Source organism: Styela clava, chromosome 1 (genome assembly GCF_964204865.1).
Source record: "Styela clava chromosome 1, kaStyClav1.hap1.2, whole genome shotgun sequence".
Taxonomy (NCBI): domain Eukaryota; kingdom Metazoa; phylum Chordata; class Ascidiacea; order Stolidobranchia; family Styelidae; genus Styela; species Styela clava.
This window is the reverse complement of record NC_135250.1, coordinates 15,923,249-15,950,479: the sequence shown is the minus strand read 5'-3', so window position 1 is coordinate 15,950,479 and position 27,231 is coordinate 15,923,249. Positions and strand designations below refer to the sequence as shown.

General features: G+C 36.1%; 3 protein-coding genes across 3 annotated transcripts; 1 reads left to right on the top strand and 2 right to left on the bottom strand.

Annotated features, from left to right (window-relative positions):
• Positions 1 to 650: 650 nt before the first annotated feature.
• On the bottom strand, positions 651 to 6,032 carry LOC120345018 (replication factor C subunit 3-like). Its single transcript, XM_039414387.2, has 7 exons — positions 5,719 to 6,032; positions 4,950 to 5,124; positions 4,466 to 4,541; positions 3,931 to 4,050; positions 3,341 to 3,471; positions 2,320 to 2,557; positions 651 to 1,334 (listed from the first exon to the last, which is right to left on the bottom strand). The coding sequence occupies exons 1-7, from the start codon at positions 5,855 to 5,857 to the stop codon at positions 1,143 to 1,145; spliced, it is 1,071 nt and encodes a 356-aa protein (XP_039270321.1). The 5' UTR covers positions 5,858 to 6,032; the 3' UTR covers positions 651 to 1,142.
• A 1,117-nt stretch (positions 6,033 to 7,149) lies between these two features.
• On the top strand, positions 7,150 to 13,401 carry LOC120347401 (meiosis inhibitor protein 1-like). The gene is made up of 2 exons (XM_039417332.2): positions 7,150 to 10,377; positions 11,059 to 13,401. The coding sequence occupies exons 1-2, from the start codon at positions 7,377 to 7,379 to the stop codon at positions 11,811 to 11,813; spliced, it is 3,756 nt and encodes a 1,251-aa protein (XP_039273266.2). The 5' UTR covers positions 7,150 to 7,376; the 3' UTR covers positions 11,814 to 13,401.
• On the bottom strand, positions 13,067 to 20,783 carry LOC120347409 (microtubule-associated protein 1 light chain 3 alpha-like). Its single transcript, XM_078110684.1, has 5 exons — positions 20,733 to 20,783; positions 20,122 to 20,287; positions 14,588 to 14,643; positions 14,163 to 14,269; positions 13,067 to 13,851 (listed from the first exon to the last, which is right to left on the bottom strand). The coding sequence occupies exons 1-5, from the start codon at positions 20,766 to 20,768 to the stop codon at positions 13,692 to 13,694; spliced, it is 525 nt and encodes a 174-aa protein (XP_077966810.1). The 5' UTR covers positions 20,769 to 20,783; the 3' UTR covers positions 13,067 to 13,691.
• Positions 20,784 to 27,231: the final 6,448 nt, after the last annotated feature.

Genomic DNA, 27,231 nt, shown 5'->3' with positions numbered 1-27,231 from the left:
AATACCTTTTTTGTTACCCCGTTTCCCCATATTGAAACACCGGCTTGTATCCAGAAATAGCGTTTTGTTGGAAACGGACATATGTTGCGCTAATGCATTAATTAAGTCATTAAAAGCTGCGTCCATAGGGATCGTTACTATAGTATGCCAATAAATAATCAGAACTCACCCGACTGTTCCCATGCTTAAATCCGCCGAGATTAAAAATAAACTCGCGTTTATCCGGAAAAGTTTTCAGAAAATTCTCGTCGGTTTGATCCCAATAATTCAAACATATGTCATAAAATGATTGCATCATGTATCGCATTGGAGAAAATTCGGCGCTCAGAAGTATGTGTACTAAATGAAGGTAATTAATTTTTTTTCGCCTACTTTACATCAAGTTGTGTAGAGACGGAAGCCTATCGGCAGGGGGTATATTCACTTGGCTAACACAGCCAGTCCCCGATTATTATATAACCCCAACCTGGTACACATACCACGGCAGTACCGAAAATTCTTAGTGGCAATCATAGATATTTAACACAAGAGTGTATACAGAGCGCGCACGTGGAATATGTTTATGACAACATCCAAAGTGTATGAATGATAACTTCCTATAATACCGAAGTACGGAATCCCACCAAACTAGAGATCCATTTCGAGCCATGTAGCACAGCTTCAAGCAATTATTTTAATCTGTCTGCTAACTGGACCGAGTGAAACTCACTTACACCTTCATAGACATGAAACAGAATATATGTTCAAACCAAGTTTTCGATTAAGATTGAAAAGATGGCACCAGAAGAAGAAAAAAATAGTCGTTTGTGATTGGCATATTCAGAGTCTGCAAACCAGACCGGAGAATAAAGTAGGATATAAATTAAATTTAGATCCCAAAATGAAACATGGACACCGATACAAGTCTCATCAATTTATGCCTATTTTTTATAAAACACTGAACGGGGAATTGTTGAAACAAGCCCAGTCCTGAACCAGGAGAAAAATCGACCAACTTGAGCCTGACATACCCATTATTGAAGGGCAACTGTTAAGAGCCTAACTGCTACTATTTGATAAATGACCCTTGATAAATGAACTCCTTTCCAGCATATCACAAGTTGAACAGTCAACTAACAGTATTGCTTTATTAATAGGTCTCCTCAGAATATCATCGCATCCAAACCATCTTCTAGGAACTTCTTATAAATACACATGAACTTTGCAATGAAGGCCTCTATATGATAAACTGATTTTGTGCCAAGGCGAAGTTGATGTTCATACTGAGCAGCAATTTGTGACAACTCTGTTTTCAAAGTACCATCACAGTTGTTAGCCAGTTCGTTGTAGAGACCCTAGAAATTGTTAAAGCATTAAACCAGTGTATTCGGACTCAATAATGCAGGCGATCCACCATTCATGCAAATACACCATAACTTAACTTTGTGTGCAGTAAAACCTTAGCCCGCAACCGCAAGATACCAACAGGGGTTGGCACAGTCAACTAATCAACCTAAGCTAAAATAGTAGGGATATTTCACATATATTGATTGAACAAGAGTTTAAAACCAGGGTAATATTACCACTCAAAAGCAACATCTGTACCATCATGTAGAATTGTAATGATGTGAATGCAACAATAATTAATTTGTGCATTTCAACTATCATCATTCTTACTTTTAACCAAATTTTGCAATAAAAATCCCGGTTATGAAGGAAGATGCATGCAAATTCACTATACATAAACTAGATGATAAGATGGCACCTGATTTGAGTGAACGACAATAAAACTGCCTACAAATACAACTAACCATGATGTTCATGAATCAGTACCTTTCTAAAACATTCTTTTGACAATTTGGAAATCATTTTACATAACATTACTTTAACCATTTAGTGATAAAATCAAACCATGTTTACAGAGTAAAAATGAGCATATATACTGAATTATAAATTTACACAAAATAGCCATTAAATTTTTCGGATTTGTAATAAATTGCAATTAAGATTCCAGAATGCAGAACTATTCAGAAATAGATATGGCTTATTTATGACAAATCATAGCTTCTCATCAGATTACCAATTCAGATTGACTACAGGATCGTCCAACAAGATAAACATTCCAGATATACAGAATATACAGATTACTGGTTAGTGAAAGAAGCAAGATCTGATATCCTAGACATATATGAACCCCTCATAACATTGGAACCAGTCCTGGTAATCAGCTGTGTGCTGGTGATCAGCACATTTCTGATAGTCATAGAAGAGCCAACCACCAAACTTATTAACATATAGCTCTTCAGGACAACCAGTAATTTACTATTTACATGAATTTACCTTCATGATAATTTCAGGTGGAATGCATCTTGTTAACAGCTCATAGATCCGTTGTCTAACTTCAAGAAGTCGCTGCGGACTTTGTTCAGATACTATTGCATTTGCAGTTTCTCTCAAATATATTTCCCAGTCAGGTTCCATAACTTCTTGATTAGGAGAGAATGGATATTGTCGTACACGACATGTTTCTGCCATTAGCAGTGCCCGACGTAGATTTCTTTTAGACAAAGATGCAATTCTGTGCAAAAAAATTGAAAATCAAGTATTTTAATTGCAACATTTCCAAACACTCGGAAAAGCCGGCGATTACTAAATTACAGCAAAATGAAAGCACTGAAAAGAATACTAATATTACCAGAACTTGGTAAGATAAGTTCAGTAAACAGACTTAGTGAATTTTAACCACCTTAGGAGTAAAAGAATCTTTCACTACAGAATCGAACACGCTGCCGGATAATTAATTTACTGAAATACAAAACTTATTAATAGCAATAACGCAATCACCGTAACTGTTGTTCAGAATGTTTTGAAGGGCAAAAAATCATAATCGTTTCTTATCTGATGTGTGCAGTGGCATTTTATTTTATAATCTTATTGGTGTAGTTATGAATATACAGTTCATACTAAAGACATATGCATATGGTACACTAACTATAACCTATATAGGCTACATATTGAATATATAAAAATGCTATTGTACTAATAGCAAATTCTTAATATTTAAATATGGAAACTAACGAACCTTACATTGATTCAAAAAAACTTGAAATCAACACTACAGTTTTTCAGTGAAATGAAGATTTCTTTTATAAATTATTCATAAATCCAGCATATAATTAATTGGTGACTCTGATGTTGTATTGTTACTACACAGTCATATGCCTAAAACTTTAAATCCTTATTTTATATATAGCCTATAATCCCCTATATGTTTTGTTTTCTGGTTTGACAGAAGCAAAAATTCTTTCCCTCTCTCATATATCATAAGTGTACTGCGAAATAGATAGATTCAAACAATTACTTGTTAGCAAGTTCCACTGGTATAGTTAGTCCTTCTTTTTTGCAGGCATATTGAATAATTGAAACAATTTCTAATTCTGTTGGCGCAGAAACTCTGATACATAAACATCTACTTCTTAAAGCTGGTATAACCTATAATTGGCAAAATCATAAATTATCAAAGTAAGATTCTATAGTGGAAACTTCACCAACTCTGCAATGCAATCGCTGATCAGTCGGGTTAGGACAACTAAGTTGTGAGTTGTGACTTTTTATGTGAAGTGATCCCCCTTAGCTATTCAATGTGACTCGGTTCAAAGCACGTTTGGTGCAATGATATGTGTGATTTGCAGTGCCTTAGTCATATAGCTTTTTATATGAACTTGAAAATAAGTGGACTCAAGACTAGATAAAACATTAATTTGACCATACTTGAATTAAATAATTAAAAATCACTAATTGTTTATTAGACTACTAGTACATAACAATTTACCTACTTTCTGAAAAGAAAGTGTATGATGAAAAACGAAGACCATATATACATTCTTTGTACAGACGCTACTGGCAAGTAACACACTTTGAGTGGTTAAAAAATATCTTTAAAAAATATACCCTGCTTGTAGAATTACAATAGAGAATGAGACGGCATGTTGACATGTACTTTTCCATTGTCCTACGTAGTGCATGTTGAGCATCTCTTGTCAGTCTGTCGACTTCGGTCAAGATTATAACCTGGAATGAAACAATTCTTATGAACTATTGGTTACCCAAACAAAGAGTTTAGGGAAGCACACACCAAATAATGAAATACTTTTATCTAGATAAAAGCTTCTTGTTGTTTTAACTTTTCATAGCAGAGAAGGTTTTGGAATACATTGTGATAAACTTTAACAAATGGATTTTATTTTCCTATGATGTTATACATGAATTGGTTGTTGAATAGCATCTGTTAAAATGCCTATTTTTAAAGTCTTACTACTTTGTCGAGTACTACTACTTATATTAATATTATAATTTTTAGAATGACCAATTTTCGTTCAGAAGAATGTGATGAAAGGTTATATAGACATTTTAAATAATCATTTAATAAATCTCTTAAAATATTTATTCTTTACGAATCAGACTTTAAAGCAAAGGCATTGAATACCTTGAATTTTCGCTGAGCAGTAACCTCTAATTGGTTCGACTGAGCAACAGTTTTTATCAACTCCTGGATGACAACTCTGGTAAATATAGAATAAATACTGTACAATTTACATAACTTTACATAACATAAGATGGTTATTCCATATAATGTACATATAATGATTGCATATGCATACTTTGGTAAACACATGTATTTAATAATAGACAGTCACTCAAAGCAAAATAATTCATTTGAAGAACGTGGTTTTAAGGGATATTCCAATGATTTGCATGAAGGTGTGAAAATATCCAAAAATATAATTTTTTTTTGTCCGACTCTAAACCAAAAGATGGTTCTTGGACGTCCCATTTTCTGTAAAAAATTCTTTATATAAACATTTTAATGGATTATAGATGAGATCAGAATAATACCTAAATCAGAATTTTCAAAACCGATAACGAAGCGTGAAATAGATTGAAGTTTTTTTACAATTAAATCTGATTACCTATCGTTTATTCCTGCATCGCTTGGATTAACTTCAATATGATAGTTGCTAGCAAGGGCAGCGAGTTCTATTTTCTTATTTGAAGGAGTTGTAAAATGATGCTTTTCAATTCTTAAGCGCTCCACGCCAGCACCATAAAGTTCACGAAGCAAACACATTATCCTGGTCTTCTTTCCTAAAATATTTTTAGACAATGAGGAAACATCAGGTCTGAGAACTCGAAATCAGTAAATTCGATTACAATATTACATTATATATTCAGATAGCAGATAGAAATCCAGTGGTCACTACACCAACTCCAGCAGTCAATTTGAAAACATGAGATGGTACACTCAAGCAGTGGTTTTTAATCTGTACAGACCTGCCAAAAGGTTTCCACCGAACATTAATGTTTTGAACAGATAAAATCAGACGCACACCCAGAACTACATAAAGGACAGAAGGAAGACCTAATTTTGTGCAAGGATATAAAAAATGCAAAAGATAGATAGTTTCAATTGAAGTATGAGTATGAATTGGTTGCATCATTGTTGAGCACAGATTGTGCTTTTAGGGTTATATTTATTAAAGGACATGCATTCTCAAAAATGTTTACTCTCAACCGCCAATTCAGAACAGTTAGTATAGTAATGCATAGTCATCCTTCAGTCCATACCGGTATTTGTGTATTTACATTATTAAAATACTTACATTGTGTAATCATGTATTGAAAGAATTTGATGTTGGGTATAACTTAATAATGGAAAATTCTACAGGTACGGTACAATACCTGCTCCGGATGGTCCATAAACCAGAAGGTGGGGAAAGTCCCCATTTTTCACCAACTTTCTTATGTCATCTGCCTGACGCTTATGGTAATCCAACTTCGAAAGACATTTAGGTCGATACTTGTCCGCCCACAAGCTCATTTCATATGATTATTACGGTAAATATTTCCAAATAACTCTTGAATGAATTACCTACTAGGATACCAATATATGTCAGTGTGCTGATACGGCTAAAATAAAAAGAGACGCCGAATGCTCGACAACGACCACTACTATAATTCCGAATGCATTTCTTTCGCGCGCATCACAGACACACATGTCAGTCACCCGTGCGATGAACCAAAGCCCGGACAATCTTCATCAAGAGAATTACAATCTTATCTTGTTGATATAGATATCTTAAATATTTTTATCAGCTTAATAAATTGCAAAAATTTGTTTCTCGCGAATTCCAAACAGTTTATGCATCCTGCGATACATGTGAGATAATATTCACCGTTGCCACTGGTCATAATTCGCAAAGAAAGGCTGTACCCTTCGCGCTGCTGGCAGGGTCTGGGCTTCCAAGAAACTGCGATTGCGCAAAATGTAAGTGGTTTATAAGAAGTATCTTTAGTTTAGTATTCTCATCAGTTTTAATTTTATGATTTTTATCAATTATTTGTATCGTCTATTATGCTGAATATGGAATCAAAATAAACTTATACTTCCCTAGAGCAGGCATCACCAACTACGGCCTGCGAGAATAACTCATCTAGCCCGCCACACTTTGCCTCAAAATACGAACGTTTTAATTGAAATCTGCCCATGCCATTAACTTTTTTTAATTAAGCATGATTCACGTAAGTATTCCTATGATTGTCGTGTTCGATTTATGACGCAAGAATCTTCAACGACACTACGCCATTGTTTATCTGCTGTCACTCGCACTGCTGCAGTGTATGGTTGAAATGAACAAAGGCAGGGTTAGTAGGCTAACGGTATTATAGGTTTATACGGAATAATCCATACTAGATTTTATGTTACCGTACCCATAAAATTACACATAATTTCATCGTACTAGTTATGTATTATACCCGGCCCTGATGCGCAGCTATTCCGTCTAAAAGGCAGGAAGGGAAAGGAGATCGAAAGTTCCATGTCAAAAGAACATTTTTCGTCGTTGTCACGAAATACAGATAAAGCTGATAAGCGATATGATTTACAATGCACATATGTTGAGTACTTATTGGTCTTATTTTTATCTGTAGTTTATCATTTATTTATAAGATGTCATAAGGGAATTTATTCTTAAAATTTGCTCATATATAATATAGTTTTCTCTTTTGCAACGCCTCTTCGCATACGATTGCGGACCTGTATTACTATTGGTTAATCTTCTAAACTTACTTATATCTCAGTTTAATAGAATGCTGTCTCGAATTCTTATATAAAGATAATTAGGTATAAGTTTATTTCGGCTCCATAATCAGGATAATAGACGGAAAAATAATTGATAGAAACAAAATGAATAAAACTGATTATAGGATCAGGAGGTATCGGGATTTAATTCATTATAACTGATAAATGAGTATTATTCGGTATTATAAAAAAATAACATCAGGGCTGGGTGCATGTTGTTGTTTTTGTCACCAAAAGTTTATCTGGGCAGCTTAGAATAATGACAGTAAAAGTGGGATGCGAGAAGTCGAGCCAGGGTAATCGTTATAGTTTTTGTTTTGGTGCAATGTCTTACTATGATACACGTATATTATCACTTTTGTTTAGAAACTATTACCAACGAGAAAATATGAGTTACGGCAAGTGCAGACACGGCGGAACATTGTCATTCTGCTCAAGACAAACTAATAAGGAGCACTGTATCAGCTGTATTTTAGAATATTTGGAAAAAGATGACAATCCAATGGTAAAGAAAATCACTGTTATACAGAATATTGAAGAAATTCTCAAAAATGACGTGAATGCCTTTATACACTGCCTTTCTAAAAATGACGGAGTAATTGATCATTACTGCTCTACACTAATCAAATTTTTACATGTCGCCCAAGACATTGAATTAGTGGACAAAATAGTAAAATGCACTGTAATTCCAATCGACGCGATCGGAAGGGATATTGGTGAATGTATACTTCCACATATAATTTCAACAAGCTATTCTGTACAAGAAACAAATACACTTTTTCCTACGCTTTCACTTCTCCACAACATAGCTAACATCAGCGAAAGCGTTTCTGGAATACTCCTGCATAGAGAACCTTTCTTTGTCAAGTTTCTTTTGAATGCCACTGATTATCCAGACAACCTATTGCGCCTATCAATATTAAAGGTGTGCTCCCAACTCGTGTCGATGTCAACAAGACAAGATTCAATTGACAATCCAGTGCTTTTTCGGGACGCGCTTGCAAGCCTCCCGAAAAAACTATTTTCTTTACTGTCCAGCAATGATAACGCTGATGTTCTGTTGCAAACTCTCGGATTGTTGTCGGATGCTTCTCTGGCGGAAGATTTTTTACAATGGCTGTGTTATGCTGAGGAAGGAAGCACCCCCTTTTATCCACAAGCTATTGTTAATGAGCTGTTGGCTGGTCTGAAACGAATTTTACTGAAGAGAGAGGAAAGGCTGACTCGGAAAGTAATTCATTGCCTGATAATGTTCGTTGGTCGTCACGCAGAATCGATCATAGATTCTCTCTTGAATGCAGATCTAGCTGAATTTATTTATGACACTTTGAGATCATCAACATCTCCAACGATAATCTCCTCTATTTATTGTTGCATATTGCTTCTGGCTGAAAGTGATACATTTCATAAAGATTGCCACGCAATGTATGGTTTTGAGTCTGTCTTAAGAAGTCTGCAATTTCTACTTAAAACAACCCAAAGCACCACTAGTGCGCAAGGTATCACCTTGCTTCGAATTATTTTGGATAGACAACCTGGGCACGTCTGTATTTTGAAAACGTTGAGTCTATTTGATCGCACGGTAGAAATAATAAAAGATGGCCTGGGTGACAAACACCCGGACATAGTGATATCCTCTGTTGAGACTCTAAGTTCGTTTTTTAAACACTTTCCCCCAAATTTCTGTATACAAGAAATTAAATTTCTTTTAAAAGCAATGGACGACAATGTTTCACCTTTTGTCACAATATTGTCGGGTGAAAACCGAGAAAAACCAGTACAAGAAATGCGGGATGAAGATGTGGAATTATCTCCTGAAAAACGTTCAAATTCTCTAGGTACTTCTCTGAGGAAAATTTTTGTAGCAGTTTGGAACGTACTCTACCGTGCATGTGAGCTGATTGCGGACAAAATTAGCGACTTGGAATCAAACTCCAATTCATACGTTCCAGAAAACCAGGACCAACTAAAAGAAGTAAAATCAGCTGTTTTGGATTCTATTGAGGAATCTTGGCTCAACCATACAACTAAATCTCTAGGAGCACTTTCGTCTCCTACAGTAATCCATTCTATTCTGGCTACTATCGTGGTTGTCAATCGTTCCTTGCAGAGATCTTCCTTTATCCACAAGCTAATGACAGGGGTGTTTATCCACCTTGCACTGACAGCAAAATCTAGATTTTATGCCGACCCTCGCCATGGCGAACTGGCAAATTTATGCGGGCAATTTCTGTACACCCTCAATATCGCAGCACTGAGAGAATCCACCGGGGAAGTTTCCCAGCGTCTACAAACGTTACTTGTGACAGGGTTTACTGAAATAAGAGGAAAACTTTCCGAGTGTGTCTGCTTAATGGACGAAATGATTGATCGGAATGAAACAATTCTTCCAGCGCAGTGTTCCGTTTTTGCCATGATTTTTAATCATTACTGGCACGGAGGTCGAGAATTTATACCCGTTGCAGTGCTCAATGAGCATTTGAATAGATTTATTGTTATGGCATCGTCACTGAATGATTTACCCAAATCCACGAAACAGCAAATAATTTTTCTGTTTGCTATTTGCAATGCGAACCCATCGATTGAACCAAACGTCCCATCTTTGATTGTTCCGTTATTGAAGGACCAACAGCTGTGCGTAGATCATCCAATATTTGTTAGTTTTATTTTACGTATTTCATCAGCAGAAACTCCAATTCAACAAATGCAGAGCGTAACCTTGAAAAAGTGGTTACATGTAGTCAAGAAAAATGATGATACGGTCGAATCAACCTCCGCTCTTGAACGCCTCAGTTTTCTAATAGAAATTTCGAAGGTGAACAGAAATGTCGCCGCAGTTATATTTCGCTCATTAGATTTTGTTATTGGAGAACAAGTTATAGCAGATGCTATATTGGGCGTTTTACGTTCAATTTTCAATCACTATCATTCTATATCGTTAAAAGAAAGCCAGGAAGAACATGGTTCGTTTTGCATGTCCTTGATGCGAAAGTTATCAAAATACGCATATAATCAGCTGTCCGATGGCGCCGTAGTTTCCGAAAAAACTCTTCGAATGCTACTAAAACTTCTTATACTTATAACGAGTTCAAAATTCAGTATGGATTTGGAAATCTGGTCGTATTTGCTACGAATCATGAAGGTCCTTTTGACTTTGGTGTTGGCTGACCCATGTCCTCAGGCTGCCGTTGTTGATTTGACACTCTGTTTCATCAACTTCATTTTTCTCAACTGTAAACAGGAAAATCAGATTAAATCAGGTATGCGCATTTCAGTATGTTTTCTAAATCGGAATGTAATGAAAAATATGCATAAAATTAGGATTTTATTCTAAATTCATTGAACAATATAATGCGGGACACTTTGCGGATCGCGTTCGTCCTTGGGTTTTAAGTGTGCAAACCATATTTTTATTTCAAAAATACCAAAATCTTCATCCACTTTTAAGATACGCCTCGTTCGTATCTATGTATATTATATCACGGTACTCAACACAGTTGACTTATTTTATAGTGAAAAGTCTCAAGCCAAGCCTCTTATACATTCAGTACGTTGGGAAACCTGATGAAAATGCTAGGTTTATCTGCCACCCCGAAGCGAAGTTTTGGTTGACTATTGGATATTTATTAATTCTTTTAATGTTTATCATTATTAGATCTGGTCCAACTTATATAAGTCTGTTTACAATTGGACTTCAACTATTTGATTCTGTATGAAAAAACTATTCAACATTATTTTCATACAATACAAATTAAATATTTAAAAAATACGATTTGGCTTTCCAGAACGTGGCGTAATGGCAGCGATGTTCGGGCACAATGGCAACTGCAATGTTGTTAGCGGTAATAGACTCACCATGACAATTTCGATTACAAATCGAAAGCATGTCAAGAATTATTTTAAAAAATTACTTTTTGTTAATTGATACATTTCCATTTCAGCTCTCACCGCAGCAGCAGCACAAAAACAATTTCTTCGATATTTGATTTTCTGGGCCTTCGGAATTCCACCAGCATGTGATGCGAATGAGCAATCCTTCACTTCTGGTAAGAATTCTAAATTTATATCATCGGCAATTGAACTTCTTGCGACCCTTATCGAAATGCATCAAAAGTGTCATATGCCTGCCACCGAGACGTTAGTTGTTCCAACAACAATACTAAATAAGGTTTTGATTTCTAAAGAAAATGTAACAAGATCGGCTGTTATAAGATTTTGGGCTTGCGTATTAGAAGGTCATTTTATCTCTGATCTGGTGAAGGTCAAACACGAAGAAACAATACTTTCAGGTTCCTCTGAAATGTGCTCTAAAGTTTTTCCAATTTTCCGTAGATTATGGAATGAGTCTTTAAACATGTCTACTGCCCAAATGCCGACAGTTAAAAAAGTAGCTTTTCGCTGCGCGGTTGCCCTATACTCTTTCGCACAGTTGAGCCAATCCGAAGAATTTTTGGGTTATTTAGCAAACCATCCTTGGTTAGATGTGGTTTTACTTCGAAACTTAGAAGATATTGAAAAGTTGGATGCATGTCGGATGCATTCGTGGACGAAGCTATACGTGGAATTAGTCACGCTTCGCACCGAATACCAGCAACTTGAGGCGGAAGAAACTGATGCGGAGGATTTGAACGACGGACAAGATCTAGAAGAAATGCTACTTCCGCCTGAACAAAATAGTTTATTATCAGAAGCATGAGCTGCTGTCCATGAAGTATTGTATTTTATCTGTATATTGTATCATCACTGACGTGGGGAGAAAATGACTACTAATCAGCAAACCGCATGTATTGCTCTTGAGAACATTCACAGAATTATAGTTGTTCGAAATAAAACAGGTTTGATGATTTTCAAGTCTACTACCAATGTGAAAAAAACAAACTAACAGTAAAGGTGAAAAGACTAAAATCCACTCGTATGTTTATATACTTGAATGAGGTAGGAACAATGATTCCGTCAAGTAATCGGTGCTTTCATTTAAGTAAAAAAAATTGTTGACACGTAGAAGAGCGGCTGGATGTGCATTTTTCTGCTGACCTGTTTTTGTACAGTCTGCCATCAGATCAAAATTCATATACGTCGACTCATACCGCACCGAACGATCTGAGAAACTTTGAAAAACCCCATTAGTGTCATATGGAAAAAACGGTTAGTGAGATGTGACGACATGTCTGCTTTTTACAGTCCATTAAGGCGTGAACTCTATATGACCTGACTTTCGCGAGGTATGGACTACCGCCGTTGCCACAGACTTCCACATTTGGGACAATTAAGTCTTCATCCTTTTTAAAAACAGGCACATTTTTTCACATAACAAAATAGTTCGTAGATTTTGCATAGATGTTCCTTACAGTTCACGATCACTTTTCGTCGTTTCCACCGCGCCCCACAGCACAGGGACGATATTTGGTCTATATTTTCATGGAAAAATTGGTAATATAAGAAAGTGACAACATTCTCGGACATCGAATACAACTTCGGACACAGCAATTCCCAATTTGGATTTCAGTCGGGTTAAAAGATGTAATTCCAGAGATACCAAGAGGACCGACATAATACAGAGAGAGTATAAGTAAACCATATTGTTAGTCTATTTATTCTTCGCCAAAACACCGTAATATCACTAGAATACAACTACTTGTGCTAGGTTTTTGGATTTACATTATATGTGGTAAGACCATTTTAGTCCTCGTATATAAGACCTTCTTCCTCGCCTAAAACAACGTAATATCACTAGAATGCAACTACCTGTGCTAAATTTATGGATTTATCTTATACGTGGTAAGACCATCTTAGTCTCCGTATATAAGACCAATGATAGCACACAGTTGAATCCAATATTATCCTCGAACATCGGTCAAACCCCATCAATTCGAGTTTCAATATAAATGTTGCATCCTTTGCCTAAGTTCGCATGAGGATCCCTTGTAGCAGTGAAAACATAAAAATAAGTGACGGTGCTAGAATTTATTGCAAACGTTTATTAAAAATACTATTGGTACAAAAATTCACACAAATCATATAATATTTCCCGCATACCACAGTAAGATTTCAGCATGAATTCGCAGCGTTGACGACACTTGCTAAAAGCTTCAAATGCTGTTTAAATATGCTTGATGATGTCAAGCCTGAGGTTTTATTTACTAAACTGAAAGTGTTACGATGCTCATCCCACAGTCAAATAACACTGCAACCTTGCTGGATGTTCAGTCATCTCTGACCATCGGTGATGGGATTTAAAAACTGGTTTCCTTATAACCATTTTAGAAAACCATGCTGAACTTATAGTCTAAAAATAAGAAAAAGTGGCAAAGATCAACGCAGTACACCGTGGAAAGTCTTATGGACGGATACAGCTTGAATTATTATCAGACACTAATTCCGTTCATTTTTCCTAATATGGGTTTAAAATCGTTTATAATTGAGTTAAGAATCATAAGCACCTTTTGACTCAATGCTTTCTTTGTCTGCAATCTAAGGCCAAACCGATATCATCACAACTTCTTGTCACAGTTATAGTCCAACCGTCTCATGACGCTCAGAATGATACTGTTCAAAAATGTTCGCTGACCATAATTCATCCAAACATCTCCTGCGAGGCATATGTCATGTATAAAAATCCATCTTCGTCAACGTTATCTTGATAAATTTCGGAAATTGTCATTGACATGTTCGGCATGTGTCGTTTATTCACAGTGAAATATACAGCTTGCGATGACCCCACGCACATGCGATTCCTATAAAACAGTATCTTGTTAATGAAAGTGATGATTTGGACGAATAATTGACAATTGCATAACCTCGTTATATACCGAATGTAAATTGTGAAATACATCAATTTTTCCTCTAAGAATTCTTTTTATAAACTGTTTGATTTATGTGTCGTTGAAATTTTCATTCATTTTTTGGTCCATAATAAAACCAATACTATGATGTAAATTGTATTCCCCCATTTTTACCCTTAAGAATTCTTTTCAAAACGATTTGTTTTATGTCTAGTTACATTTTTAATTTATCTTTTGATCAATAATAAAACAAATCAACCCACCTTATAATCGTGGCAAATTGGCTCATCGTCAACTCTTGGGGAACAAGATACTTAGTTTTGTCAAGAAAGGGAAGATATTTTTCTTTTTTGTATCGTTCGACAATTATCTGAAGAAAATAATTTACAAGATATTCTAACTCTCGATTTTTTTATTCGTCTATTGATATAGTGTATGTCAAGTAGTGGACGTTTTACCAAATGAACTTTTCAGCGCATATTGTAAAGAGAACTACGGAAATGCATTTCAAGGAGACCCATGTCGGACCCAGTGTATGTAATCATCCATAACACGTAAATAGTCCATAATTGGGCATGAGGAAGAGAAAAAAATATTTTAAAAACATGCGAGAAAAACTTGGCATCTATTTTGGTTTCACAAGGGTATAAAATCGTCAAATAATTAGGCTAAAACCAAACATACTTACAGGCATTTTTGTTGGAAATTTTTCTCTGATGCCCTTTAGTTCCGCTTTTCTCGTGGCTGCAATATAACAAAGAAAAATCAGCATTCTCATACAATTTAGATTTTTTTAAATGGCTTCTTTGTAATCGCCTGAGTTATGAGTATCTGTGATTCTAATATTTCTCTATATCTACAATATCTACCAATAATTCAATTCAGAACACGGTAACAAATCAGGAACAATAAAATGTCAAATATAGTAGCTCCCAACCGCAAGTGTCAGTTGGCCAAGAGTTTCGTTATCTGTTATGTTATTTTTCGTACTCCCATATTTGAATGAATGTCTGACATTGTTACATATTTAGAGTTGGGACCCACTATTTATTACCACAGCTTATGGCGACCCATTTAACTTTTTATGACATAACACAGAACACAGCAATGGCTAATCATCGCAAAACTACCGTGTTTCCTCGAAAATAGGACCTGACCTGAAAATAACCCCTATTTGAATTTTAAAAATGATTTTAATTAAATCCTACACTCCAAATAAATTTAAAATGTGTGGGAGAGGGAAGGTTCAATGACCTGAGGTAGGGTCAGGGTTGCCATACCGTGCTTATTTCTAAGATTTGTGCTTATTTTCTAGCGTGTGTCTTATAAAGTAGCGATGTGCTTATTTCTAAGAAAAGTGCTTATTTTTGAGTTATGTCCTTATTTTGTCTTAGAAACATGGATGACTTGTTTATGTTTTGCGTACAAAGCTTCCGTAGAAACGGGTGACTATTTTTTTATGTTATACGCAACGCGTTTAATTTAAAATTATGTGTTAATGTTATTTATTAACTAATTTGTTACCCACATTTTGGGTTAGATGGTTGTGCATCTCATTGAATATGCACAGACGCCCTTTGGGTTGTTGTTTCCTGTGGAAGATGTTGAATGCTTGATGTTTATTGTGTGTACTTACTTTTAGAGGTTGCGTGTGGCCGGTATTTAATGGTTTTCCATGGCCTTGCGCGATTTCGAGGCTGTATGCAACCTTGTTTGAAGCGACTTCTAATAGTAAAAAGTTGGAGTGCGGAAGAGACTTGTGCATGATTCTTTTCTCATTTTCAATCTCTCCTCTGCCGTTGTTAAGTACCCCCAAAATAGACTTTAGACACCCGTGCTTATTTTTGGCTCTAGGTCGATGGCAACCCTGGGTAGGGTGAAGATCACACCACTATTCAAGATTGTGTGATGTCACAATTATGATATTTGTCACTTGATTTTTGTATAGCAAATACGAAAAAAAACAATAGATGTCGGTTTTTATATAATGTTTATTAAAAAATCTCGTGATTTTTTAAAATGTAATTTTATTTTTGATAAATGTACACAAAAGACCTCTTCCAAAAAAAACCATAGTGTTATTCTTCAAAAGAAAATAAATCTAATTCCTGTCTAAATTTCGGGGAAACTCGGTAAAGAGTGCTGTACAGTGTACAAAACTGCTATACGTAAAAAAGCCACATGGTCATTCTTTGTGTAGCAAATTTTTGTTCCTTTGAGAAGATCGTAAAAAGGAAACTTTCACAGATTAGAATTTAAATTCAATTTAGTTTTTGTTTTTTGAAGATTTACGTATTCGAGTCGCCACCGATCCAAATAACCAGTATAACGAGAATATCGGTCGGAGACCAAAGACTTATCGATCGGAGTTTAGGGGATCCCCCAAAACAGCGGTCTTACTCCATAGGGACACCGTGTGTCCCATCACCAAAAAATCAATAACTATACGACATAATTCATCGAAAATCAATAGGCTTCTAATCCGAGCTATGATGAATGCACATGCAAAATTTGGAGCAGATTCAACCTCGCTTTCGTGAGATATCGCGTGCATCTAACACGGACAGACAAAGGAACAAACAGACAAATACCTATCAACATACTTACCGATCTTAAGATCGATAAGTAATTAATCAAGGCTTTTTACATCTTTTCACGACCTACTAAGATTCCTTTTGCGACCCATAGTTTGGGAACCGCTAATAATTAGCGTATAAAATGTTAACAAGAGATACACCGTACGTACGAAAGATTAGGGATTTTGGCGAATGTTTAAAAATAGAACAATATACTATCGGCGGGAAACAGTTCAGTGAATAAGAAAACTTATTACACGGTGCATAAGATAATCGAGGAAATTCGGTTAGTTCTTTATAATTTAATCTTTCTTTACAAAAGCGTGTCATCATCAGCGGGACATAATTCGCGACGCAATAGAAAATATACTGACCAACATGTACAGACATATTGGATATATTTTTAAAGTGACGAAGTGTTGAAAAGGAATATTTCATAACGGTCATCTAGCATGTGAAAAACAATTCCTCTTCACATTGATGGTCGTTGTTCAATTACATATTAGAATTGACTCAGATTTTCTTTAATTCTCACTACATCCGATAAAATCTTATCAATTCAAACACCATAGTCATACGGATCGTACTCTGTATTTTAAGATAGATGAAGATTTCAGAGAACTCGAATGACATAATGGTCCGATTACCAAGTACCCCCAAGTTACCCCGAAGTAAACATGGTTGAACCAGATTGAAAGGATATAGATCAATTCGCATATTTAGTGACCCGAGCAGTGATGAGATTCAAAATTTAAAAACAGTTTCCCTTGTGTATGAAGCCCGATTATACTCGGGTTAGTTCCCTCATTTTAGAAAACCAAGCCGAACTTAGTCTAAAAAATAAGAAAGGGTTTGCCATCAATCACTATCACAGCATGCCAAGAACAGGTCCATGCGAATCCCACCACTGGCCAATCAGGAAGTGCGCGTATATCAACCCTAAATTGGAAACACTTCTTGGGTTTGGGTAAAAACTGGGTCATGCTCCGCATCCGAATTACCGTCGACGAGTGAGAAGACATGAGTAGCCGACCTACTTTTTAGAAAACGTTCAGACTACCTTCATTTTAAGTAAACCATGAGAGCGATGCTCAAATATATGGACATGGAATGACACGGGTATGCAATCTGCCACAATAGGCCTACCGCTACCGCATCGCAGCTGATTTGAACTTACGCAAATTCTGAATCGAACGAACTAATCCCAATGAGGCCACAGAAACTTCTGGGGTAAATGGAAGTAATAGCCTTCAAGCAATTGGTCCAGTAGTTAATGAGAAAAATGATTTTTTCACAACAAGAAGAAAAGAAAAGAAAGACTAACAAGATGAACAACAAAATAACAAAACGATCCATAGGTCCACTTCGGGACCAATAATATTCAATCCGAGTTTATTATAGTCGCTGTATCTCGTTTGTCCACATTGTTTAGTCGAAATATATAATAATAACGTTTCATTATTGCATGATCACAAGACCAACCCATCCACTGAATCGGAACTCCTCATTTCTCTTCCTAATTTGCGTTTACCGCTGCTGCGAATTTAGCGCTATCGCTTATAATCCTTTGCTGGTGTTTACTCGCACTTCGCTGCAAAATATTTTTATCGAAACAACTCAGCTGTTTCATTCATTTTGAAATTTTGTTGCCGGGTAGGATAGGAAGGTTAGAATTCACTGCATTAGAATACTTGAACGTTAAAATAAAATTTCCTCAGCATTATTTATCATGTCATTATTTCAGTCAACGCGACGTGGCAATATCAGAGAAACTTTTCGTGCAGACGATCACGTGATTCATCGTTCGCGGAAGAGAAGTGCAAACGGGGATACATCTCACGCACTCGATGGATTCCGTACGTCGATACCCTACTTGTTTGTTATAAGCGGTTCTTTTGGTGATCGATTCTAACCAAATAAAACAAACACATACACCATAAAAGAACAATTTTTTTGAATTTCCCACCTTTAACCACCTCTGGTTCACACTTGCATATACAGTACTTCAATAATGGATAAATCTGACAATAATATGAAATGAAATACTTCGAATTTTCCCATAAATTCCAAGATACCATGCAAATATATTATGTAAAGTATTTTAATTATATTAATCCGCACGTGTTTACGCAATTAATCAATTTTATTTGCTTTCTGTCGAAAGCAAACTGTTAGATAATACAATTGATAAGGCTTAATTAACACTTATCAATAATTACTGCATTTTTGACGAGAAAATTGCACCAATATAACATAAAACGCATTTTTTAGAAATCGTTCATCATGTAGTTTTTCAGTGATCTGTTTTGAACTTTTTCCTATTGGGTCATGTATTTTGTGCAATTGGAAGTACTCTCGGAACAAACGGCATTAATGTGACCATAATGACAATTCATATGAAATAGTTTGAATATGTGATGGAATTCTGAGATATACCTTTACCCGTGGTCAATATTGCACCATATATGGGTCGCATTTCCCGCCGATTGACGACGTCATATGCAACTTCACACACACACACTTGGAAAGTTAAAATGTAAGGAAAATTTCATCGGTTGAATTTTTGATTTATATTTCATTTGTTTATTCCGATATTATTTACATTTTCCTATAATTATTAAATATATAATCCTATATTAACTATTAAATATATGGACTTTACGCAAAAACTAATTCACCTGACGGGACCTATTACATGACCCATCAATGGGATTAAGGATTAATTCAACCTGAAACCAGAGCTTCTATTGTTGTTCGAGACTATTCCAATCGCATTTGACCTTCCAAATTGCGTTAGCTAAATGTTTTCGATCAGAAAATCTATACGATTGGCAGAAATCCGGAAATCTTTTTAAAGGCAGTTAGTTTCACTCATTCCTGGTGCGTGGTGGCACGAGTATTATTGATGTGGAGGAGAACCGTTGCTTACAATAAATACTTTGTATTCACAGACGTTTACATAGAGAGTAATAATAGCACATATCGAGCCTATATGCCTACTAGTTATTGTATGAAATAACAAATAGATTATGTCAAGAATGGAGACCGTACATTTGAACCCACGTACATTTGAACCCACGTGTATATCCGCGGGTTCAATCTATATGTGGGTGCTAAAACCCATGGGTTAGGGTTAGTATGAGTTCAAATATCCGTAAAACAAAAAAAATTTCCAAAAGTGCAATAGTATGCAGGTGCAATTGTCGTGGGTTCAAATGTAATGGAACCGTCAAAAATGCGTTAAAATTTTAGCGATTTTCTTATAAAATCTTCTTTTCCGACCCTGTTATATGTTTCAATCCTACACAAATAAAAATGTAAATTCTAATTATGACGGTATGAAAAGTAACAGAATACATAATTTATGAGATAACCCTTTAAATGCTACTAGAAATCGAAAATACATGAATTCTCAGAACAAAGGGTATGTCATGTGTATGTACATATCCAAATAAAACTACGACGACTATATGACGACAAAATCATCAATTTTCATTTATTCAATTGCCTCTGTACAGTATATATCACAAGTATGCGAATTCGATTTAGAAACTAAAACTATATAAGCATAACCGCTTTTTTTAGGGAACTTTGAATTACAAATACGAGATAATATGTAGTATAAATACACATTATATACACTTACCTAATGATTTCCTCTCTTTGAATGGTATATATTTGTATTCATTTTTTGCGTCTTGTGCTGCATTCCCGTTAGTAGGCGCCATGTGCAAAATCCGATGCAGTCTCTTCTTTTCCAAAAATATAATATCCAAATTTGTAACAAATACCAGAATACTATAAGTAAGAACCTATGATAAAAGATGACAAATTATTAAATACAAGCAAAGCTGAATTTAAAGGTGTTAGTAACCAAACTGTGTTTTCCTTTGAATTACAGATATATATATATCTAGGAATTACAAGCATTAGCATAACACTCGAATCCCTGCACAACCAATATATCATCCAAGTAATTCGATAGAAAAACACCACTGTGCTATTGGCAAATCAACAATATATGTAGCGCTTCACTACATTTCCTCAACCGAAAGCTACAAAATCTCATATAGGTATCATTTCAGCGTAATAGGTCGATTGCATGCTCTATCGCCTGAGAACGTATCGAGATAATAGCAGTCTGCTGCTCCCACTGTCATCAAAATTTATCTTACATTGTAAATTAGTGAGCATAAAAGTAATTATTCGCCTTAATTTGATTAACTGTGTTACAATAATGCCTGGATCTTTACTCACCCAACGATATTCAAGTAAGTAACATATATCAAACATCACAACATCGTCATAACCAACCGTTTAGTTATCTAAACATCTCAGCGTTATTACCAGAGCTTTTTTACGGACAGGCCTGAATGATTTCTAAATAATTATGGCTGGCGGATATCTTTCCAATCGTCACTTAACATTCGAAACGCGAAAGCGGTCTAACGGAAGTGAAGACTGTTGTATTTCCACTCATTGTTGATGTGTTACATTATGAGCAAATGTACAAGCAAATGCTCTACTGAAATGGTCGGTCATTCTTATCACAGCTATCTTGGAATCAATGAGTTGATAAAATGAATACGACTTTCAGATAGCTACGTAATCATCTTCTACCTTGGCTTTGTTATAAAGACTAATAATATCACATGTCAGACTATTTTCAGCTGAGATGCCTTGTATAGCAATTAGGCCATCACATTGTTCCACTCAAGGCCGTCTTCCGATATTATATCCTCAGTAGAAAGGGAAACAGTCCACAACAAACCAACATCAACAAGGAAAACCATCCAACCAAATCTTGACAAAGCGAAGGCGAAAACAAAGTTTACAACAGTGGAGTTATTGAGTGCAACGCTGTTTAATCTAATTAACCGTTGCGTCAACTAATAATTGACGCTGGTAATTGATAAAGCTAATAGGAAATAGTTTATCGCACCGTCTCAAATACCACCTTTATTCTATTCCATTAGATTTATATTGCAAACGGCGCAAGGACAAATCTTAAATTCGTTTATAGAGCGATATGGTTTGCGTCCGATTTCGTAAAATTTCGTGTTACACAAACTATTTATTTACTTTTTAATGTTGCAGATAATTACATACTTTTTGACAGTGTTTAGTAAATTAAACTGATGATCAGCTGATATAGTGATTAGTGACAGTTGACGAGTTTATGCTACATTTCTTTCAAAGAAAAATTAAGGATGGCATCATGGCGAACAGTGTGTCATGTGTGGTTGCACGTATTAATTCACACGCGTGACAAATGACGAAAAGCAAATGACGGAACTTGCTCTGAATTAATATCAGATTTAGGTGATCAGTCCTATTTATTTGAATCATAATATATATATATATACGCAATAATTAGTCACAAGTTGTCATTAGTCATGGTCGATAGAAGGAGAAATACCCGCCTAAACACGTTTGAAGTTCCAATTATTTACAATCATATATATATATGATTACGTTCTCTGAAGTCACGGGCTATTTTAATGACTAATTACGATACTCAAGTCCAGCACACTTATAGTAAAACAAAATAAAAAAATATAGAAATGTTTAAATATATGAACACACAGGCTTCTCAAAGGTACGGCTTTAGCTGGGCACCGAGCTTTTTGCTTAGATCGGTGGACAAGCGCAACAAAATAATGTGTTCGTATCAGACTTTGAGTCATGAAAAGTGTTCTCATCAAATATATTGAAATTTTGGGTGCAGAAGTGTGTGTAGAGATAGGGAGGTAACTAATTTTGTTCGCCTACTTTACATCAAGTTGTGTAAAGGGACTGAAACCTATGGTCAGGGGGTATATTCACTTGGCTAACACAGAAAGTCCCCGAACTCGTAAAATAAGGAAAGTCGTAATAAAATTATGGCTTAACCTGATACACACACTACGGGAGTACCAAATTTTGGGCAAAATTTCGGGTAACATACGACTACGAGAAAAATAAAAGTAACAGTCTTCTAGCGACTTCTATTTTAAAGTACAGAAACTTTGCTACTGTCATTTTGTGTGTAAATCTGGAGATCGATATTATATGGCGTAAAAGATGCTGAGACATAATATACAAATGGCTTTCATGATTCAATCTCGTTCAAAAATGCAAATTGGAATCATGGGTACGGGAATTAGTTGAATTTATATATATATATATATATATATATGTGTGCACAAAGTTTGATTAAACCACAGTCCGATAAATCTTTTAAACCTCTAATAGATGGTGAATTAGATTTACAATATAAAACATCTCATCAAATAATTAACCCTTTTTTCAAATAGACTCGAGATTTGTTAACAAGAGCAATTGAATAGATTTTTTGGTTCAACTATTCTCAATAATGCAACCAAATCGATTTCGCAATACTGTCAGTGAGAAACTCCAGGCAGTTACTAATGATGGTAATTTCGTTAGCGATTTCTGTTGGTGTGAACGAACTCATGCATAAGTAAAATACCTGACCTTTGGCAAGCACGACAATTATTCGATATGACAATATTGGGTACTCCCGTAGTATGTGAACTAGGATGGGGGGGCACCGGAACGTAGAATGTGTACCAAGTTAGGGATAGGCCATAATTTCAGGTACAAATACTACGGGAGTCACTTGGCTAGTCTCCGAGTTCGTAATAGAACAAAAATAGAGAAAATTGGAATAAAATTAGGATCAAAACCTAACCTGGTACACATACTACGTTCCGTTGTCCGCCATCTAGGTTCACATACTACGGAAACGCCCAATATTTAGTAAAAGGAACAATTGGAATATTCGTGCAAAAGTAAATATTTTACAGTATGGTCACTATTTACGATCTGGTAATAAAACAGACGATGTAATCAATCTGGTAAGAAATGGCAGTGGCTGACACAAGATATTTGATAAACTGATTTTAGATTGCACAAAATTGCAGCAACAGATATTTTGTATGCAAATATAGCAATCAAAATCAATCCGTTGCCATTACGCAAAATTCATCATAATCGTAAGTGGGTAACTCGCTGCAAGAACCGTGATAATAATATCTGTCTAAAGTAAACGCTTGGTGGATAAATCCAACTCGTGGTTCAAAGCACATCTTAATTGCTAAGATCAATAAAATAAATAATTGTTTTACTGATACCTGTCACAAATACCTCATTTTCATTTTTGTCGTCGTTTTTTAAAGCAGTTGATGTAGGCTACTCTATAAATAACACACGTCTCTTGTCGCCCAACCAGTCTAAACTCCTCTCAACGTAATCTACCGCCGAACAGCCGGTACTTGTTTACCTCCAACAAAACCTTGGGACAAAGATCGCTCGATGTGCGTCGATCGTCGATAAACAACAGGCAACTGGTTTCACCTGACACGCAAAGGTGCCACAAGCGGCTTTATTGACTTGATTCACTCGGCGCTAAATTTGTTGATTTCATACTACGTAATTAATTTAACTTGGGTAATATGGTGAATGAATTATTCACCCAAGAATGTATCTTGGTAGAAATGGTTCTCGAATGGATTCTGTATTATATAATTAACAATGAAGAAATTTTCTAACGAGACCGGAGGAACACAATAACAATGAAGAGAGCGTTTTATTGCCATTTAAACGGTCATATGACACGCTCTGCTCAATCTATGCGGTCCGTTGCGCTGATAGCAATACATGCCCCAAGGTACATTACGTCAATTATAACCATTTGGAAAGTTAGTCCCTGACGTTTGACTACAAGGCCAGGGAGAAGTTAACAACATAGGTCATACACGGTCACATGGCTGCATGGTGTTAACTCATGCTGTGCGTTCCACTAATGGTCTACACTCGTCATGTCGTACACAAATAATTCTTCGTCTCATCATAAAACTTGTTATTCTATTCAACGGAACAGAAGGAAGAAAACGTGCGTATATCACCGTAGAAATATCGATACAAAGCCTGCAAATGTGTATTAATTTTGGGTCTTGTGTAGTTTCGCACCTAACGTACTTCTAGTAGGCGTAGCATAACAATTTTTTGACGTGCCAATCCTAACCCTCACCTGATTACAGCATCCAAAAATTACGTCACTACGACGTCACAATCACGTCATAGAGCTTGCCAAATACTCGTACGATCGCCCGAAATGACGTCGGCGCCGACGATAAAGAACTGACTAACGTCAGCGATCTCTCTCCTATCGGGATCGTTGCGACGAGAAAACGAGAGAAATGACTGTTCGATTTCGGGTTATCGTCTGCGCGTCTTGGATGACAGTTCGCATAGTTTGAAGAGCTCTATTACGTCACTGTGACGTCGTAGTGACGTAATTTTTGGATGGTGTGGTCTGGTGGGGGTTAGGATTGACACGTAAAAAATTGTTATGCTACGCCTACTAGAAGTACGTTAGGTACGAAACTACATGAGACCCTTAACTTTTAATGAATTATACCATTTGCTTATATACATCGGATCAGATCGGCTATATGCCGGAGTCGGCCAACAAGAAGACGTAAAAACAAAAGGTCTATTCATTGACATTGATCATCAAAAACCGTTGAGTCTCGACTCAACAAAATAATTAATCTGCTACCAGACCCATCCACTGCGCACGTAAATGCAACTTTTATAAAACAGTAAACTAATGGGAAATAGTAAACGACGTATATTATAAATACAGACCCGCACATAATTCAAGTCAATATGCCGTACGACGGCTAACCCTTTATCATTATCTCAAGTGAAAGCTACACTTCGCCAGTCATACTGTTTCTCAGATCAATTCGTCAGCGACCAAAACAAATGTCCAAAAGTTACTGATATTGAACACATGGCAAATACGTTGAATTTATCTGGTCGGTTTGTTTTGACTACACTTGGAAAGAGTTTGCGTCTTATCGTAAACTGAACGGAAATCAACTTTATCTGTTCTGTACTCCTGCGAGTATTCTCTCTCAGCGATCGGATTGGAATCGCTGACCGCGCGACCTCGCCTGCCATCTTCTCCTGTCAGCGTGGCTCCCGGAATCACAGACGTACGGTAATTATTTTATATTCTTTCAACTCGATTTTAGCTTCTACCTTTATGTTAGTTGTGCCAGATATTGAGATTACCAGATTTGAGTTTATCATATAAACAGTTCGCGTTAAAGAACTGGGCTCATTAAATGGAGATAATGGTTTCATCACATTTGAACCCACGTTCATTTGAACCCATGACAATTGCACCTGTATGCTATTGCACCTATGGAATTTTTTTTGTTACACGGATAGTTAAACCCATACTAACCCTAACCCATGGGTTTTAGCACCCGCATATAGATTGAACCCGTGGATATACGCATGGGTTCAAATGTACGGTCACCGGAGATAATACAGACATTAAAAACAAGGACCAAACCCGATCAAATTTACGTTCATTAGCTGATTGTGGACTCAATTTTGTTTCTGGTATGTGAGAGGTAAAATAGACTTTTGTTAGCGAGAATGAGTCCATGTAAGAAGTTCGCGGCGTGATTAAACAAATTACAAAATGGTGCAAATAACCGAGTATGGAACTTCAAATGGCGAATAAATAAGAAGTGAAAACCACAGAAAAACTGTTACCGAGGCCTCCAGTTAATCTTGCGCCATTTATGGCTTGATAAATCCAAACAATCTAAAACTTCTAGTGTAGGGGTCGGGAACCTTTTTGTTCAAGAGAGCCATAAAATGTACACATTTTCAATTGCATTAACGTGCGAGCCATACAGCGTTTTTTTCCTTAATTATGTCTTAAATTTTTACTCAAAAGTCAACACATACAATGTCTCAATATACATTTAATGTGACTTCTGATGCTGCATGTTGTCCCTGAGGGCCGTGAACGACTGCTCACATGCAACACATGTCTGCATGTTGAGATCCACGATACTCAACGCGTTTCTTTCTTTTAGGCTTCTCCATTGTGCTAAATATTGCAAATAAACTGTACAAATGGACGGAAGCCTTTTCTTTATTGTTCCGCAACCTTTTCGATTGTCACAAAATATGTTCCCGAATCCCTTAGTTTTGTCGCAATGGCTCTCTGGCACTTCCCTCACGTAACTTAGACAGGCACTGAGCGCGTGTTCTCAAATGTATTGGCAAACGTTCTGCCAAATTTGGCTATAAATATATAGTTTGAAATTCGGTAACAATAGTAAGCTTGGCCTTGGAATATCAGATTTTTCTGCGAGCCATTTGCCGTCACTAAAAGAGCCATATATGGCTCGCGAGACATGGGTGCCTGGCCACTGTAATCTATTCTAGTGTAACTTCCTGGCCTGTATGAAGCTATATGATCTTTCAAGAATATGGACATTCTTTTCGGTGTACATTCTGATGGAAAGTTGACAATATATACCTTCGTTCCTGTGGTCCGAAAATATAAAAAAAATTGTAGACGACAAAATCTCTTTTTTTTTTATCGTTTCTGGCTTATATATATACTATCTTTGGCCTGTTACACGAATTTAAACTGGTAAACACAACGTAATATATGGTTTCCTGACGCTAACGGCAGCTTTATTGTGTTGTGATGTAACCTATAGTGCTGAGTCGTGAAATGCCCCTTTTAGCTAACGAAGTTCCAAAATCGTCACGAACTGTATAAAGTCAACGTCACCATGACAAATTTAAATTTGATTACGTGGTTTGATCAATACCTTTTGAGAAGTTTTATTTTATAATACTCGGGAACCGTGCCAATAGCGACTGGAAGTATATCAGATGTGCAAATTCAATTTACCATAACGTTGTAAAT